The 13,945-nt window shown below is 36.9% G+C and overlaps 1 protein-coding gene across 1 annotated transcript in view; it reads left to right on the top strand.

Moving 5' to 3' along the window:
- Positions 1 to 13,945, top strand: part of LOC107654175 (receptor-type tyrosine-protein phosphatase gamma-like) — a 270,415-nt gene that overhangs the window by 194,799 nt on the left and 61,671 nt on the right. The window contains exon 6 of the mRNA XM_016441146.1: positions 10,294 to 10,389. Coding sequence (XP_016296632.1) covers positions 10,294 to 10,389 — 96 coding nt within the window. The remainder of the gene's footprint in view (positions 1 to 10,293; positions 10,390 to 13,945) is intronic.

Raw genomic sequence — 13,945 nt, 5'->3', positions numbered from 1 at the left:
GTGGATTTTTATCATTATAGGGTGGTTGTGTACACACACTGCCAACACACATTTCAGTTCAAACAACTTGTAAAAGAGCATGTAGCATCCTATGACCCCTTTAAGAACATGTCTCTCATATGGTCTAAAATATAGTGCTGTGTGAGGTGCAAATTAATATGCATTTATTATTTGCAATATAATGCACAAATAAATGCAAGCACTGACTATTTGTATTAAAAAACAGGTGTCGGTTTTGGTCTTAGTTGGTAAAGTACAAATGAAAATGGATCACATTGAAATGCATAAAATAAATTATTTTTTACATTTCACCAATTGTGTGCTGCCATCGTCCACCCTTGCCATATTCACATTCTTGCTCATTGAGATTTAAAAGATAACTTTTTTTTTCTTTGTTCAATTTAGGAATGATGGAACTGTTTCAATTTATTTATTTTGACAAGTAATAGAATATTTAACATTCAGTGTTTACTTTTTCAGTTGTAAGTTTTTGAAACAGATCTTACTGTGTAACTCAGAATTATTAATGAGTTCATTGATTATCTAAAATTCAGTTTTTATATTAATTAAAATATACAATTTTAAAACACACACACACACCAATTTCTAATTTGTTTATGCAGGAGGGACAACTGTCCTTCAGTGTCATTTCCAACAATTTTGCCACTAGTAAAGTTAGTGTACTTGTTTACCACTTACCACTTATATATATATATATATATATATATATATATGATGGTCAAAACTCTATAAACATTAATTCTGGTAACAGAGTTGCTTATTTGTCTATGTGGTAACTGAATTGTCTAATTATTCATTTTCGATGAACAAATAAACACATTTCCCTAATTATATGTTAAAAAAAGAAGAGAGAGAGAGAGAGTTCATTTTTAAGAGTTTCAGGCACTATTTTGTACCCTTTTCTGTGAAAGTGCCCAATAAGAGCAAACAGATATAAAGTAAAGGAGGAATGATGTTGGAGCTGTGGAGCGGACATTCGGTCAGTGAGATCAAGGACTGGTGGGAAATCTTTAGGCTCTGCTCCCTGCGGATTGCAGCGCTCGTTTATCTCCTTTGCTTTCTCACAGTGATGGCCATTGTTTTAAAGGGATAAAGTGCCGAAATCGATATGTGCCCTGTCACTCAAATTCAACACTAAGAGGAATGGATCAGCTAGGGGAGGTCGGAGTGTGTATGTGTGTGCGTGCGTGCGTGCGTGTGTGTGTTTAACCATGCCACCCCAAGAGCAAATGAAATATTTATTATGATGATCCATTAACTTGTCACCTGCCAGCTGATATGATTATAATACACATGCATTAGACTTGAGTTTTTGTTGCATTCTTAATGTCATGCTTTCTGTTGTTAAATATGTGATGAGAAGATAAAGATAGGGTTGTTCTCGTTTCTCCGAACATCTAACAAAACAAACTTTAGAGAACTGTTTGTGACCTTGATTCTGTTGTACCCTGCGGCAAAATGGCTGAAGCGCCTGATTGGCTGCACCAGTTATTTCAGGTGAGCATTATTGTTTTCTGGGGTCACACTTCTGGTTGATCTTAAGCAAGACCAAGGCTCGTTTCTCCACACATGTAACAAAACAAACTTTAGCGAGTTGTTTCTGACCTTGATTCCATCCGAGGCACGTTAGCTCAAGCGTTTGATTGCTGGTGAGCATTATCTTCTTCAGAGGTTACACCTTTTGATTGGTCTTTGTGTTTAAAACGGTCCCGATCTTGACATAATTAACATCCGAGACAGCCCGGAAGTTGATTTGAATAGCACAAGGGTCCTTGAGACAAATAGACTAGAGCTTGTGCACTCATCCAGAACATGTTGCATGTAGACGCACTCTGCCTCCTGCATTTTAATGCGTCCCAGTCCCAAAGATGAAGTGCCATTTTGTCAATACTTCATTTGCCTTTTGATTTTCTCAGCCTTCTCAGGAAGAAAAGGCGTTGATGTGCCTTCTTCAGCACTGCATTAGTGAAAACGTGAGCCAGCTGTCTTTGTGCAAACACAATGTCCACTTCAGGCAAAGTTTAGAGCTCTTAATGACCTGTAATTCTCTGGGTTATTTATGATTTCTGGTATTCATTTATTATATCTAATTTAAAACCTTGTTGACCTTGATGGATGACTGAGCTGCAAACAAACACTGGGGACACAGCTTGAGTCTTTTATAAAGCAAAAGCTAAATTAATTCAGCGGCGATGGCTAATTTGCTCCTGTTTGAATTGAGAGGCAGGTCAATGTGTTTGCACAGGAAGACAAAAAGAGAGAAACCCTGCCAATCTCAGACGTCCGCTTCCCTGTTAGGCAAAACCAGATGCTCCTGATTGGTTTATAATTAGCAGGTCAAAGGACATTTCCTCACCACGCTTTGAAGTTGTGAAGAGCCGTTGATGGTCTTGTAGCAACAGGGAGCCAACAGCCGAAGGGAAGCATAGTCCTAGACACTGACCTTGACCCTGATGGGAATATGAACAGAAAGGACATAAAGACCTCATGTGGTTCGGAGAAAGGAGTAGTTGTAGTAATTTTGGGAGATTTGAAGCGATTCCAGCATTGAAGAACAGCGGGGCTTCCGCATTCAAAGCCTCTCCGATGGCAGACAAGATTGTTTAGGTGTTGTCCATTGCCGGCTTGGTTCTCGGCAGGGTTACCTTGCATGTTTTTCAGAAACAAAAGAGCATAAGAAGCCAAGTTGAGCCTCCTCTGGGGTGATGATGCCTGTTTTTCCCTTCGTCCTCTATTTGGTGTGAGGAGAATTGCTGTCTCTCCTCAGGAGAAGATCCTAGATGAATCCATTTGTTTACCTCAGGCTCTGTTAGCTTTGTGAATGTTGATGCTGTGGAAAGCCCCTCAGAGTTGTTACAAGGACAACTTATCAGAGGTTAGATTCACCTTGCAGCCATATTTTCTTGTTTATAAAGTTATATTCTCATGTAGCCATATCGATGAGTCCTTTTTTCTGGCCAAGGACTGTCCACTCAGTCAGGAAAACATTTGACCCACATGTAAATGTGTCCAACCATAGTTAGCTTTGTTGTTACTGGAATTTTAGGGGCAGGTAAATCTCGAGGCAAAAAAATCATTCAAATAATGGCTCTGCAATTTCTCCGGAAGGTTGAGTAAGTTTCCCTATACCCATGATTTCAGGACCTGTTATGTGTCTCAGGATTAAAGCACTGATCTACAGTATGGGCAGGTCTGCTCAGTAGAACAAAGCGAACAAGATGACAAGGTAGAAGAAGGAAGCTGATTGTAGATCAAGGCCAGTCTCTCTGTGGAGCAGGTGAACTAATTTAGATTTTAGTCTGTGAATTCCCAATCATTATGTTCTTCAAAGCCGCCTCAGAAACAGCATCTCAGTGAGAATTCTGTGAAAGTCGCCATTAGCGCCTGCTGATCATCTTTACAGTAACTAATTTCAGGGACATCCCTATGGAGCAGCCTGTGGTTAAGTGTCTTGCTAAAGGGCATAATCATTATAAGGCTGGATTGTGATCACAGTAACTGTCCAAATCCACCTCTTACCTTGGATTGAACCTGTATCCTTTGTATTAGCAGCCCAAGGTCTTAGCAATTAGGCTACCTCCACCCGTGTGTGTATTGTGCCGCACAAACCTAATTTTATTCATTTATTTATTTATTTTCAGTTGTAGCTATTTTTAGTGGTAGCTTTTTGAAGATTCTTCCATGTTAGAGAATTTCTACCACATAGGAGGAGCATCAGTTGCTGAAAAATCTGTTAAAGAGTGCACAATCAGCAAAGCAACACTATTTACATATGTTCAAAATCACATACCTAGAAAAAAAACATCTGCTGCTATTTGAATATTTGACAGGAAATTGTTTATTGATTAATGGCTGATGATTGAACACTCTTATATTAGCAGTCGAGATGAAAGCACGTTATTTGGTTTATCTGGTTTAACTCTTTCACACAGCTAACCGACCAATTGCCAACAATAGTAGAGCTTGTCGACTGTACCCAACATTTAAATGTATAATTTTGGCTTGGTCAATTTAATTGATATTCAGTCAATTGAATTACCACAAACATAATATTGATCTGTTTCACACATTTTTGCATATAACCCTGTTACTCATTATAAGAAATGTTTTTTTGTTGTTGTTTACTTTTTCTTTTTTTACAGTTTTTACTTTTTTTTTTTTTTTTACAATTTTTACACAAATTGAAGTGTTATATTTATATTTGTTTGTCATGTACAGTATTCTCATGCTGAAATATTCAACCCTGTAATGATTGTTATTATACATTTAAAAAAATACTTATAGTTGTATTATAAGTTTATTAATAAATACAGTCCAAACCAATATTTGGTCCCTTGTAGCTAGTTCCTTCTGAGTGATTTAACGTAATTTAGGCCACATTTTCAACCCTGTTGTTCATTCTGGCTTGTTTTTTCGTTTGGTTTGATTTTGTTGGGGGTTTTAATTTCAAGGCTTATTTAATGTTTTAATGTACTTAGATAAATATTACAATTAACAAGGTTACAAAATCTACAAACATCAGAACATGAATTGATCATATCCAAATTAGTTTCTTTAGTATTTTCTTTAAAAAACATATTTTTACTGATCATTTGTTTGAGGGAGAGAAAAAAATCTATTCATTTTGATGAAGGGCGCGTGCTATCAAGCTACCGAGCCTTGGAGTATCTGCTTAAATGTAGACATGCTTTGAATTCCACTCTGCTGTCTCATTTTCTCGACTCTTCTCAGAACGCAGCCTGTTTTTTCCAACATATAAAAATGTTATATCTTTGCTCTCTGTTAGCATGTTCATACTCTTCAGCTCCATCTGTGTTGTGTGTGTTTGCCCATTTGACTAACAGCGAGTGTATGTAAGTGATATGTGTAACCAGAGCGGACGATTTCACGAGCCGTGTCTGACCCGTGTGCTAATGAAACTCTGCTGAGATCCGCTCACACACACACACAGACACACACTTACCTAAGTACATACAAGACACAGATACCTGTGAGTGACCTGTATGTTAATGATCTCAGAGTAGACGCTCACTCCTCTCCCTCTCTTTCTCTCAACACACACACACACACACACACACACACATAGACACAGAGCTGTGAAAGTGCTGCTTTTGCCCTTTACATATTTGCTTTGGCTTCTCTGGCCTGTCAGAGGTAAAAGCCTATGTGTGTTTACACAGAAATGTTGATATTATTGCTCTTTGCTCCAGGTTTGTGAGTTGTTTGCTTACAAGCTTTTTTTCACTGTATTGACACATCTCCTATTAAAACAGGAAGTTGGGGTGGGACATATTGAAGGGTTTATCGCATTTTCTTTTAATGGTCACAGCCATGAACCATGATTTTCTGCTCATTAGTTGGTTGAATGTAGTTGGACATACATAGACAGTACAACCAACAATGTACAACCAATTAACAAGTCAGTCATGTACAGAGATTGTATTAGGGGGGCAGGGCTTTCACATTCTACAGCATTTGATTGGTTAACAGTCTGTGTAGTGCAAAATTGAGTCATCAATAATTTTGATCTGTTTTACCATGAGAGAAAATATCTGCACTAGAGGGAACCTTGGTGTGTTGTACCAATGCTATCATGTTGTTTGTGGTTGCCAGGACATTGCTATACAAATGCTAAGGTGTGGGCCAAGCTATGTGGTTGTAATACATTCTGGGTGAGTGTTAGGTCATAAAGTCAAGTTCTCCATAATCAGTGGTATATACTGAAATATAAAGAAATCTTCGCTAATCAGAGAAACAAAACCTGCAAATCACACCAAAATAACTTTTCACTGCCCAACTGCTCCAATGAAGCACTACGAATGTCATAATAGAGATTCCCTTTGCTCTCAAATGACTTAAGTGTTTGTATACATGGGCATTTTGTAACAAATGAAAAAATGTCTCCATCGTTGTTAAGTTGATAATGTCATTCACAGTACTTCATTGTACAGTGGATTGTAATTCTTTCCCTCATTAAAGCTGTCAAGTACATAGTCTTTTACCTTTGTCTTTTTTTCTGATTTTCAAAAGCTTTTTTGTTTCAAATCTAAGTTTGTAATGTTGTGATTCACCTCATAGCTGGTTGGTGTGGTTCATAGCTTATAATGGTTTAATAACAACTTTTTTTTTTAAATCCTTCAATACCTCAAGAACCAAAAAAGTGGGCAGACTGCACTCTTTTGCTACAGTATGTGGTTTCTGACTGGCTCGAGTCTGACTGGCTAGTCTCTAGATATGACTTAGTTTAGTGTAAATGTGAGAGATTTTCTTTTCATCCATTTTATTGTCTGTCAGTCGAAAATTTGGAATTGTATTTGTAATACCTACAGGTTTGTTGAAATCCCTGAATCAACAGTATGAACAACAATGAGGAACTATACCCTTAGTAAGCACTAGTAATGATTGTGTAGAACTGTTTAACTGCTTAATGCAGCTGGTGGGTTAATCGTCATATTGTGTTTTTATTGTATTTATTCATCTATTTTACAAGGCTTAAGCACACTACTCCATTATTATAAATTCTGCTCCATTGCATTTTGATTGAACAATGCCCTTTAGTGCCTTTGTGGGTTTGCATGTATTTGCATGCGTGTGAGTGTGCACAACTGTTTGTGTTTATGTTGCGCTATAAAGGTGACCTGACACCAGGTTCATCCTCTCCCTACTGCTATAATTTTCTCTCTTTCATGAATCAGAATAAATTATTGACATTTCTTTAATGAAGCCGCTGGTGGTTTGGTGTTTAGCATAGTCTATCACCCTCCTACACACACACACACTCATGATTCCTGACTATTAGCTTCTACAGAGTTTTACAGAGCACTAAGTACAGTGCAAATACCATAGTACCTTACTACTCATACACTGCTTTGGAGTTTGGATAATGTGCACAGTATAATTGTCTTTATGCGTGGAATACCTAAACCTACTACCTAATACTGCGTGTGTGCGTGCGTACGTGCGTGCGTGCGTGCGTGTGTGTGTTAAAATTAAAAATTAAAATGACATTTTACTGTATGATTTTTAAATGTCTTTGAAATAAGTTCCTTATACTCACAAAGACGTCATTTATTTTATCAAAAATATAGTAAATCAGAAATATTGTGAAATATTATTACAGTTTATTTAGAAATCATTCTAATATGCTGATTTGGTGCTGAAGAAACATTTGTTGTTGTTATTTTGTAATATTCTACATTTCTTTACTGTCACTTTTGATCAATTTAATGCATTTTTGATAAATAAAAGTATTAATAAATTAAAATATATATACCTTTGAATTGTAGTGTGTGTGTGCGTGCGTGTGCGTGCGTGTGTGTGTGTGTGTGTGTGTGTGTGTGTGTGTGTGTGTGTGTGTGTGTGTGTGTGTGTGTCTCAGTAAAACCAATCACTAACTGTTTCCAGGATTATATATGGCATGTCTTCTACAAAGCTGCTTTTAGAAACCTACGGGTATGAACGGTCAAATACACTTCAAAATTCAGTCAAAACTACTCAAATTCCCTAGTAAAAAATGTAGTTTCTTAGCGTAATGTTAGTCGTTCTCTGTCTTGTATGGAGGACGCATCACAGTCTGTCACTTCTCCTCCTGCTTGAATTCAAACAGACTGCAGACAGCTTCCAACAGTGAGAGGTTAAGACACTCGCGACCCTGTTATGTTACTCTTCCTGTCTCTCTGCTGTTTACTTTCATTTGAGAGCGTGTTTTCAGAAGTTGCCCAGATATTTATGTCATTAATCACTGCCTGTAAGACACAACGCCGCAGGTGGAGGCGTTAAGCAAAGGGCCCGTAGGCTTGCGAATTCTCTGGCGTGCGGCGTGCGATCTGTGATCTGAAACTATGGAGGTGTTTGAGACAGAATTAGATCAAAGTGGGCCTCGTGTAAGGATTACAGAGGCGAGAAAATGCAGCAGGCATAATATTGACAATGCTAACAGAGAAGTGAGGAGAAACAAGCTGATGTGGTAGGCAACAAGCCTTTCTTTCTTGATTTTAAGAGCATTGGACTGTGAGCTATATATGTAGTGCTATTGATCGTATGTGGAGATGTGAAATTCACTGTTGTAGTTTTCTCCTGAAATGTTGAATAATTTCAGCAAAATCTTCTTTTGGCATGTAGTACCTCAGCGTTTTCTGATGCATTCTTATTTTGGGTTTGAGGTTTAGGCAGTATGTTTGGCGAAATTTTATTATCAAGAAAATGGTTTTATTTATTAGTAAGTCAACATTAAATCAAAATTGATTCTTACACATTTCTGGTTTTATTGTGGATAATTCTTGTGCATGTTATTCCAAAGACAAAAATGTTTGTCTTTGTAATCTTTCATCAAAACATACAAATTATTGAAAAAATCAATAATGGTTTTTTTTTTTTTTTTTTTTGCAAAAGTGTGTGAAAAATTGTGACCAGTGGCATAATGTGTATACTGAATTAACATATTTCTGCAGTCATAACATTTTTTATACATCTTAGCCCAGCTATTTTAAACTGTTTGATCACATTCTAGGGTTACTATTATGCATTAAAAAAACCTTATAAGACACTGTTAAGAATACTGAGATAAAAGACAAAAAAAAAAATACAACCATCAACATATTTCAAAATTGTTACTTTATTGTAAAATATGTAATCAAATTTTTTATATTAGTGCTACCAGTAGTACAACATCAATATTGTAACTTATTTGTAACATTTGAACTTTTAATTTAGTGCAATGTTTTGTCATTGCTACATTTTAGTGCATCTTTCACTAACAACTGCAATTGGATTTATATTGTATACCTAAATTCACTGTTATCCCACTATTGTGACCATCAACGTATTTACTCCTTCTATGACCACACTCAACAAAGCTAAATATATGTGAATTCATATATTAATACTAGGCACCTTAAAGATAATGTGGACCAAAAATCTTTGTCATATCTTTGTTACTTTATGTTACTTTATAACATATACTTTACTAGCCTTTAGCTTTGATGCAACCATTATCTTCTCATGGTGCAAACCGGAATTAAACTGCTCTGGTCGTGGGACAGTTTGCACTAATCATGTGACACTGCACATATTTAATTCATTTAATTCCTTTATTTTTTTTCCATATTTGCAGGAAATGCATTAAAACGTCAGTCAGTAAGCATCAGCTACCGCTATAGGCATTTCCTGGGTTTCTTCTGCGAGGTGTATTTGGAGTTTCAGCGCGAGAGCGCCCTCTGGCCTTGGGATGGAGATTTACTGCTGATCACAGAACCGTGCTTCACTGAAAGATACGCATGACAATCCCAGCTTCTGTCGAATCGCGATCTCGATTCCATTTCGATTTATCGTGCAGCCCTATCAGTAAGGTTTTTAGAGCTTTATAAATGAAAACCTTTTTTAGACCGGTGGGATTAAATGGGTTAATACTTTAGATAAATGATTACGATTTGGCAGACAAGCCTTTTTCAGCTATTAATAAGCAGGGAAGCCATTCATGAAAATATTAACTAAATAACAAAAATACCTATTTTTGCATAATCTTTTCTTCATTGTTATATCAGGACAGTTGTATCACCTTTTTGACTTTACTATATCAAAATACATTTGAAATCAGGAATAAAAATCATTATCATCATAGAAGAGTTGTAATCTAGTCATTTTATGTGTGAATTGAATTTTTAATTCACTATGACAACAGAATGATGGAGCGACTCTGGTTGAAGAAGTTCTTTTAAAATGTAAGAATTTCCAGTCCCTCTAAGTCTTTGTATTTAGCTGTTGTTTTATTATTTCCTCCTTTTCTAACTCTCTCAGGAACCCAGCGGGACTCTGTGTCGTTTCTCCATTGCTAAATCTACACCTTTTATTGACACAGTACTGATCACTATATGCCAACGAGAATATCGTTCATCTTTGTTGTCTTTTTGGAGCTTTTTTGTTGGATAAGGTATTGACAGTGGAGAATAACAGACGGCCTGTGCCAATTTAGACAGGCGTTGCGGTCCATGGAGAGTTGAGCACATTTATTAGCCTGATCTACTGCCAAAGATCCCATCAAAGTGATAAGAGGATGGACAGGGCCTAATGTTTGGAATGGAAACACGAGGAGACCGAACGCTCTCAGGAGATTACAGGATGAGATGGATTACGGACCATGAGATTATGAGATATCAGCTTTGATAATGGACTATGTGTGTTTCATCTGTGATAATGTAAGAATTACAGTCTGATTGGCTAAAGGTCTCCAACTAACAGGATTCTCACATTTCTGTCTCTCTCTTTCACACACAGATGCAGATCTTCATGTATAACTCAGACGACTTTGACAGTCTTAACACAGCCATACGGGAGAGGCGAGTAATTGCGGCCATGGCTGTCTTCTTTCAGGTGAGAACTCGCTCGTTTCGAAAGCGCCTTCATGTTCATTTTCAATCAGCTTTGTTAGTGCTAAGTGCTGGCATTAAAAAGCATTGATTTTGTAAGTAGGTTTTCTCTTGTCCCATTAAGTTCAGTGATACTGAAGCTTCACACTCGCAGAAAACTCACTGCCGCTGTTTTCTATATGGAAAAACACACACGTATTCACTCCCTTTCTGCGCTGTTCTTCTGTCAACCCCGCCGAGATAATTACAAAACAGCAATTTAAGACTCACGGTCTTTTACCAGGAATTGTGTGGGGGGGGGTTGTATACTCATTTCTCACATTTTGAGAAATTACACGTGTGTCAGTGCAGTCAGACTGTAACAATCCAGAGTTCAAAAGATTCATCAAACACTTCAAAAAACAATGACATGGAATATAAAGGGAGGGAGGGAGTGTGTGAATGAGTTAGGTTTTGCCTACAAAATGTCCCCACAAGGACAGTAAAGGACAGTAAAACATTCTTTGGGTGGTTTCAAGTATTTATGAGGAGAACGGCTTTAACATATTAAATATTGTTTTAAAGGTGCACTCATTTTTGTTTGATGCACTAGACAATATCGCAACCATCTTATATGACACCTATTGATGTGGACATAATAGCATCACACACACACAAAAATGTTTTCAGTTATAAGTAACATTAAATAGGTCTGTTTTGAGTAACTTATTGTAGACACGTTACAAGTTATATGGACTAGTTTTGCTTTGACAGCAAATATTTTCACCTGAAGCTGAATAACATATGTTAAAATAAATTAATATGTTTATTTAGCAAGGATGCATTAAAATGATCAAAATTACAGTAAATACATTTATAATGTTACAAAGATGTTGTATCTTTTTGTATCTTTGTGAGTGTATTTCAAATAAATTCTGTTCTTTTGAACTTTATTTATCAAAGAATCCTGAAACAAATCACAATATTAAGCAGAACTGTTTTCAACATTGATAATAATAAGAAATGTTTCTGTAATAACTGTAATATTTCTCAATATTTTTACTGTATTTTGATCAAATGAATGCACCCCGCAAAAAAACATACCAACTTCAAAAATTCACAGAGAAGCAAGAATGCATGCATATACAGGTGCATCTCAATAAATTAGAATGTCGTGGAAAAGTTCAGTCTGTGTGCATTGAATTTATTTAATACACGAGTTTCACAATTTGAGTTGAATTACTGAAATAAATGAACTTTTCCATGACATTCTAATTTATTGAGATACACCTGTATAGATGTTTGTTGTAGACTTTAAAACTTTAGCTTTTCACTGTTTTTCTTTAAAGAACAAATGTATTATCTGAGAAATTCTGCATCCATCACCACCAAAGGTCAGAAGACTAATCAATAAATGACATAACACGATTTCCGTTTGAAAGAGATGAGTCTAAATCTCATATTTCTCCCTCAGCCCTCACTCATCAGTCATATGCAGTTATCTGAGGATATCTTTGTAGCATGTGTCCCGCTCGATATCTCTTTTTATTTGGAGCTCACACCATTTTCTTTATTGCCCAACCATTTAGTCTATCTGTCCCTGATTAAAGAAGATAGCAGTCGTAACATCTGTCATGATACGTTCATAGGCTTATTTACAAGACACATGTCCACAAACTAAAGTGCAGCTGTTAGCTGCTAGCATGTAGCCAAAGATTTCTTTTAAAACACTTGAGACCACAGGCTTGTTGGTGGCCCAGGACACTATAAATCGTTTTTAGGTTGTATATAATTTATTGTTGGTTATTTTTTCAAGTTGTTGTCTTGTGGTGTTTTATAGCTTGCCGTTATTTGCGTTCCTCATTTACTTTTAATCAATTGCAGGGCTTTCTGTTTTTTTTTTTCTTTTTCTTTTTCTTTTTTTTTCTCTCTGGTACAGCTCACAGCTGCCGTATTGAAAACCTCACTCTGAGCTCAGTACAATAAATAAGCATTTTTATTTTCCATCTGCTAAAATGAGCTTTGAACTTTATTGATTTGCATGTGCTATTTTTACTCATGAGGTGAAACAGAGCTCTTAAACTGAGGTTAAAGCAGTTTGCTGCTATTTATTTTACCTCAGGGTTTGTTCTACAAGGAAGTCCAGGTGTTTGTGGGTTGTGGGTGACCTCTTGAATTCATGCTCATTTGTAGAAGTGCTTTCACTATTCCAGCCCATATGAATGCAATGTAGAACACAATGTGAGCTCTGTTAAAGGGATAGTTTACACAAAAATTATGTTTGCTGTTAATTTACTCACCCTCAGGTCACCCAAGAAGGAGGTGAGTTTTTTTTTTCTTTCTTCTTCTTCTTCAGTAGGATAGTAAACAAGATTTTTTTAGCTAAAACCATGGTCCTTGGTGATTCATAAAATGCAAGTCAGCGGCTACCGGAACTTGAGAGTAAAAAAAGCGCATATACAGGCAAGACAAAATTAATACATGTGGCTCCTGATGATATATTGAGGTCTTATGAAGCACAACAATTACCTGTATTACCTGTAACCCATATCCTCAGGCAAACGGTCCAGAGTGATGTCCGGTCTGTGAACAAATCATTCTTTTGAACCAGTTCTTTTTAGTGAACTGAATAAACCAGTTCACCAAATCGGGCCGAACCATCTGAAACAGTTCGCGACTTGAGTAGCACAGATCTGCAAGTTACTTAGTCAGAACTCAATTTTGGATGAACAGTCACTCTGGTTTGAAATGAGCAAAATTTCTGCGTATGTGATCCTACGACGCTGATTTTTGCAAACTCATTCAGCGCTCCAGTTCCTCCAAACAGTCACTGAACTGAGCAAACAGTTCAAACTCGGACTGAAGAACTGAAGAGCTGCTGATACGAGCGTGCATGGGACGAGCATTTGAATAAAGAGGCGAAATGAAAGTTTTTATGGAGTTGATTAAGACTAGTTTATTCACTTTATATGTTTTAGACATGTAAAACATCCACATTTCACATCATTATTGGTGATGTCATTGTATGATTATGTAAATCAGGGGTCACCAAACTCGGTCCTGCTCCAACCCTAATCAAACACACTAATCAAGGTCTTACTAGGTAAACATGAAACTTCCTTTTTTTCCCTGTGGAAGACAAAATAAGATTTTTTGAAGCGTGTTGGTCATTTTGCAATGGCGATGACTAAATTATGATAGCATTTTTTATTTAGGAGTGAATCATCCCTTTAAGTTCTCTCCATTGTCAGTCTGATGTTGTTGACCTGCAGAGAACTCACACTGTTTCTCTCTCTTCCTCCGGCCCGACACTTTTGGCCCCGTCATTTTTCACACACTCTGGCCTTAGCTTTCCTAAGGCGAGTCAGTCCTGCTACTAAAATAAGAAAAATATGCCAGTTGCAGATTGTGTGTTTTGTTCTCCACACAGTGCCATTCCAACCTCCTCTTGCTGCAAAGAAAAAACAAATCTTAGGACTGAGTTTTCAGCAGCAACACCTTAAGTATCTGTCTGTCATTGTCTGTCTGTCTGTCTGTCTGTCTGTCTGTCTGTCTGTCTGTCTGTCTATCTATCTATCTAT

This window comes from Sinocyclocheilus anshuiensis, unplaced genomic scaffold (genome assembly GCF_001515605.1).
Source record: "Sinocyclocheilus anshuiensis isolate Anshui unplaced genomic scaffold, SAMN03320099.WGS_v1.1 scaffold463, whole genome shotgun sequence".
Lineage (NCBI taxonomy): Eukaryota > Metazoa > Chordata > Actinopteri > Cypriniformes > Cyprinidae > Sinocyclocheilus > Sinocyclocheilus anshuiensis.
Note: the sequence above shows the minus strand (reverse complement) of the source record. Positions and strands in the feature narration are given on the sequence as shown.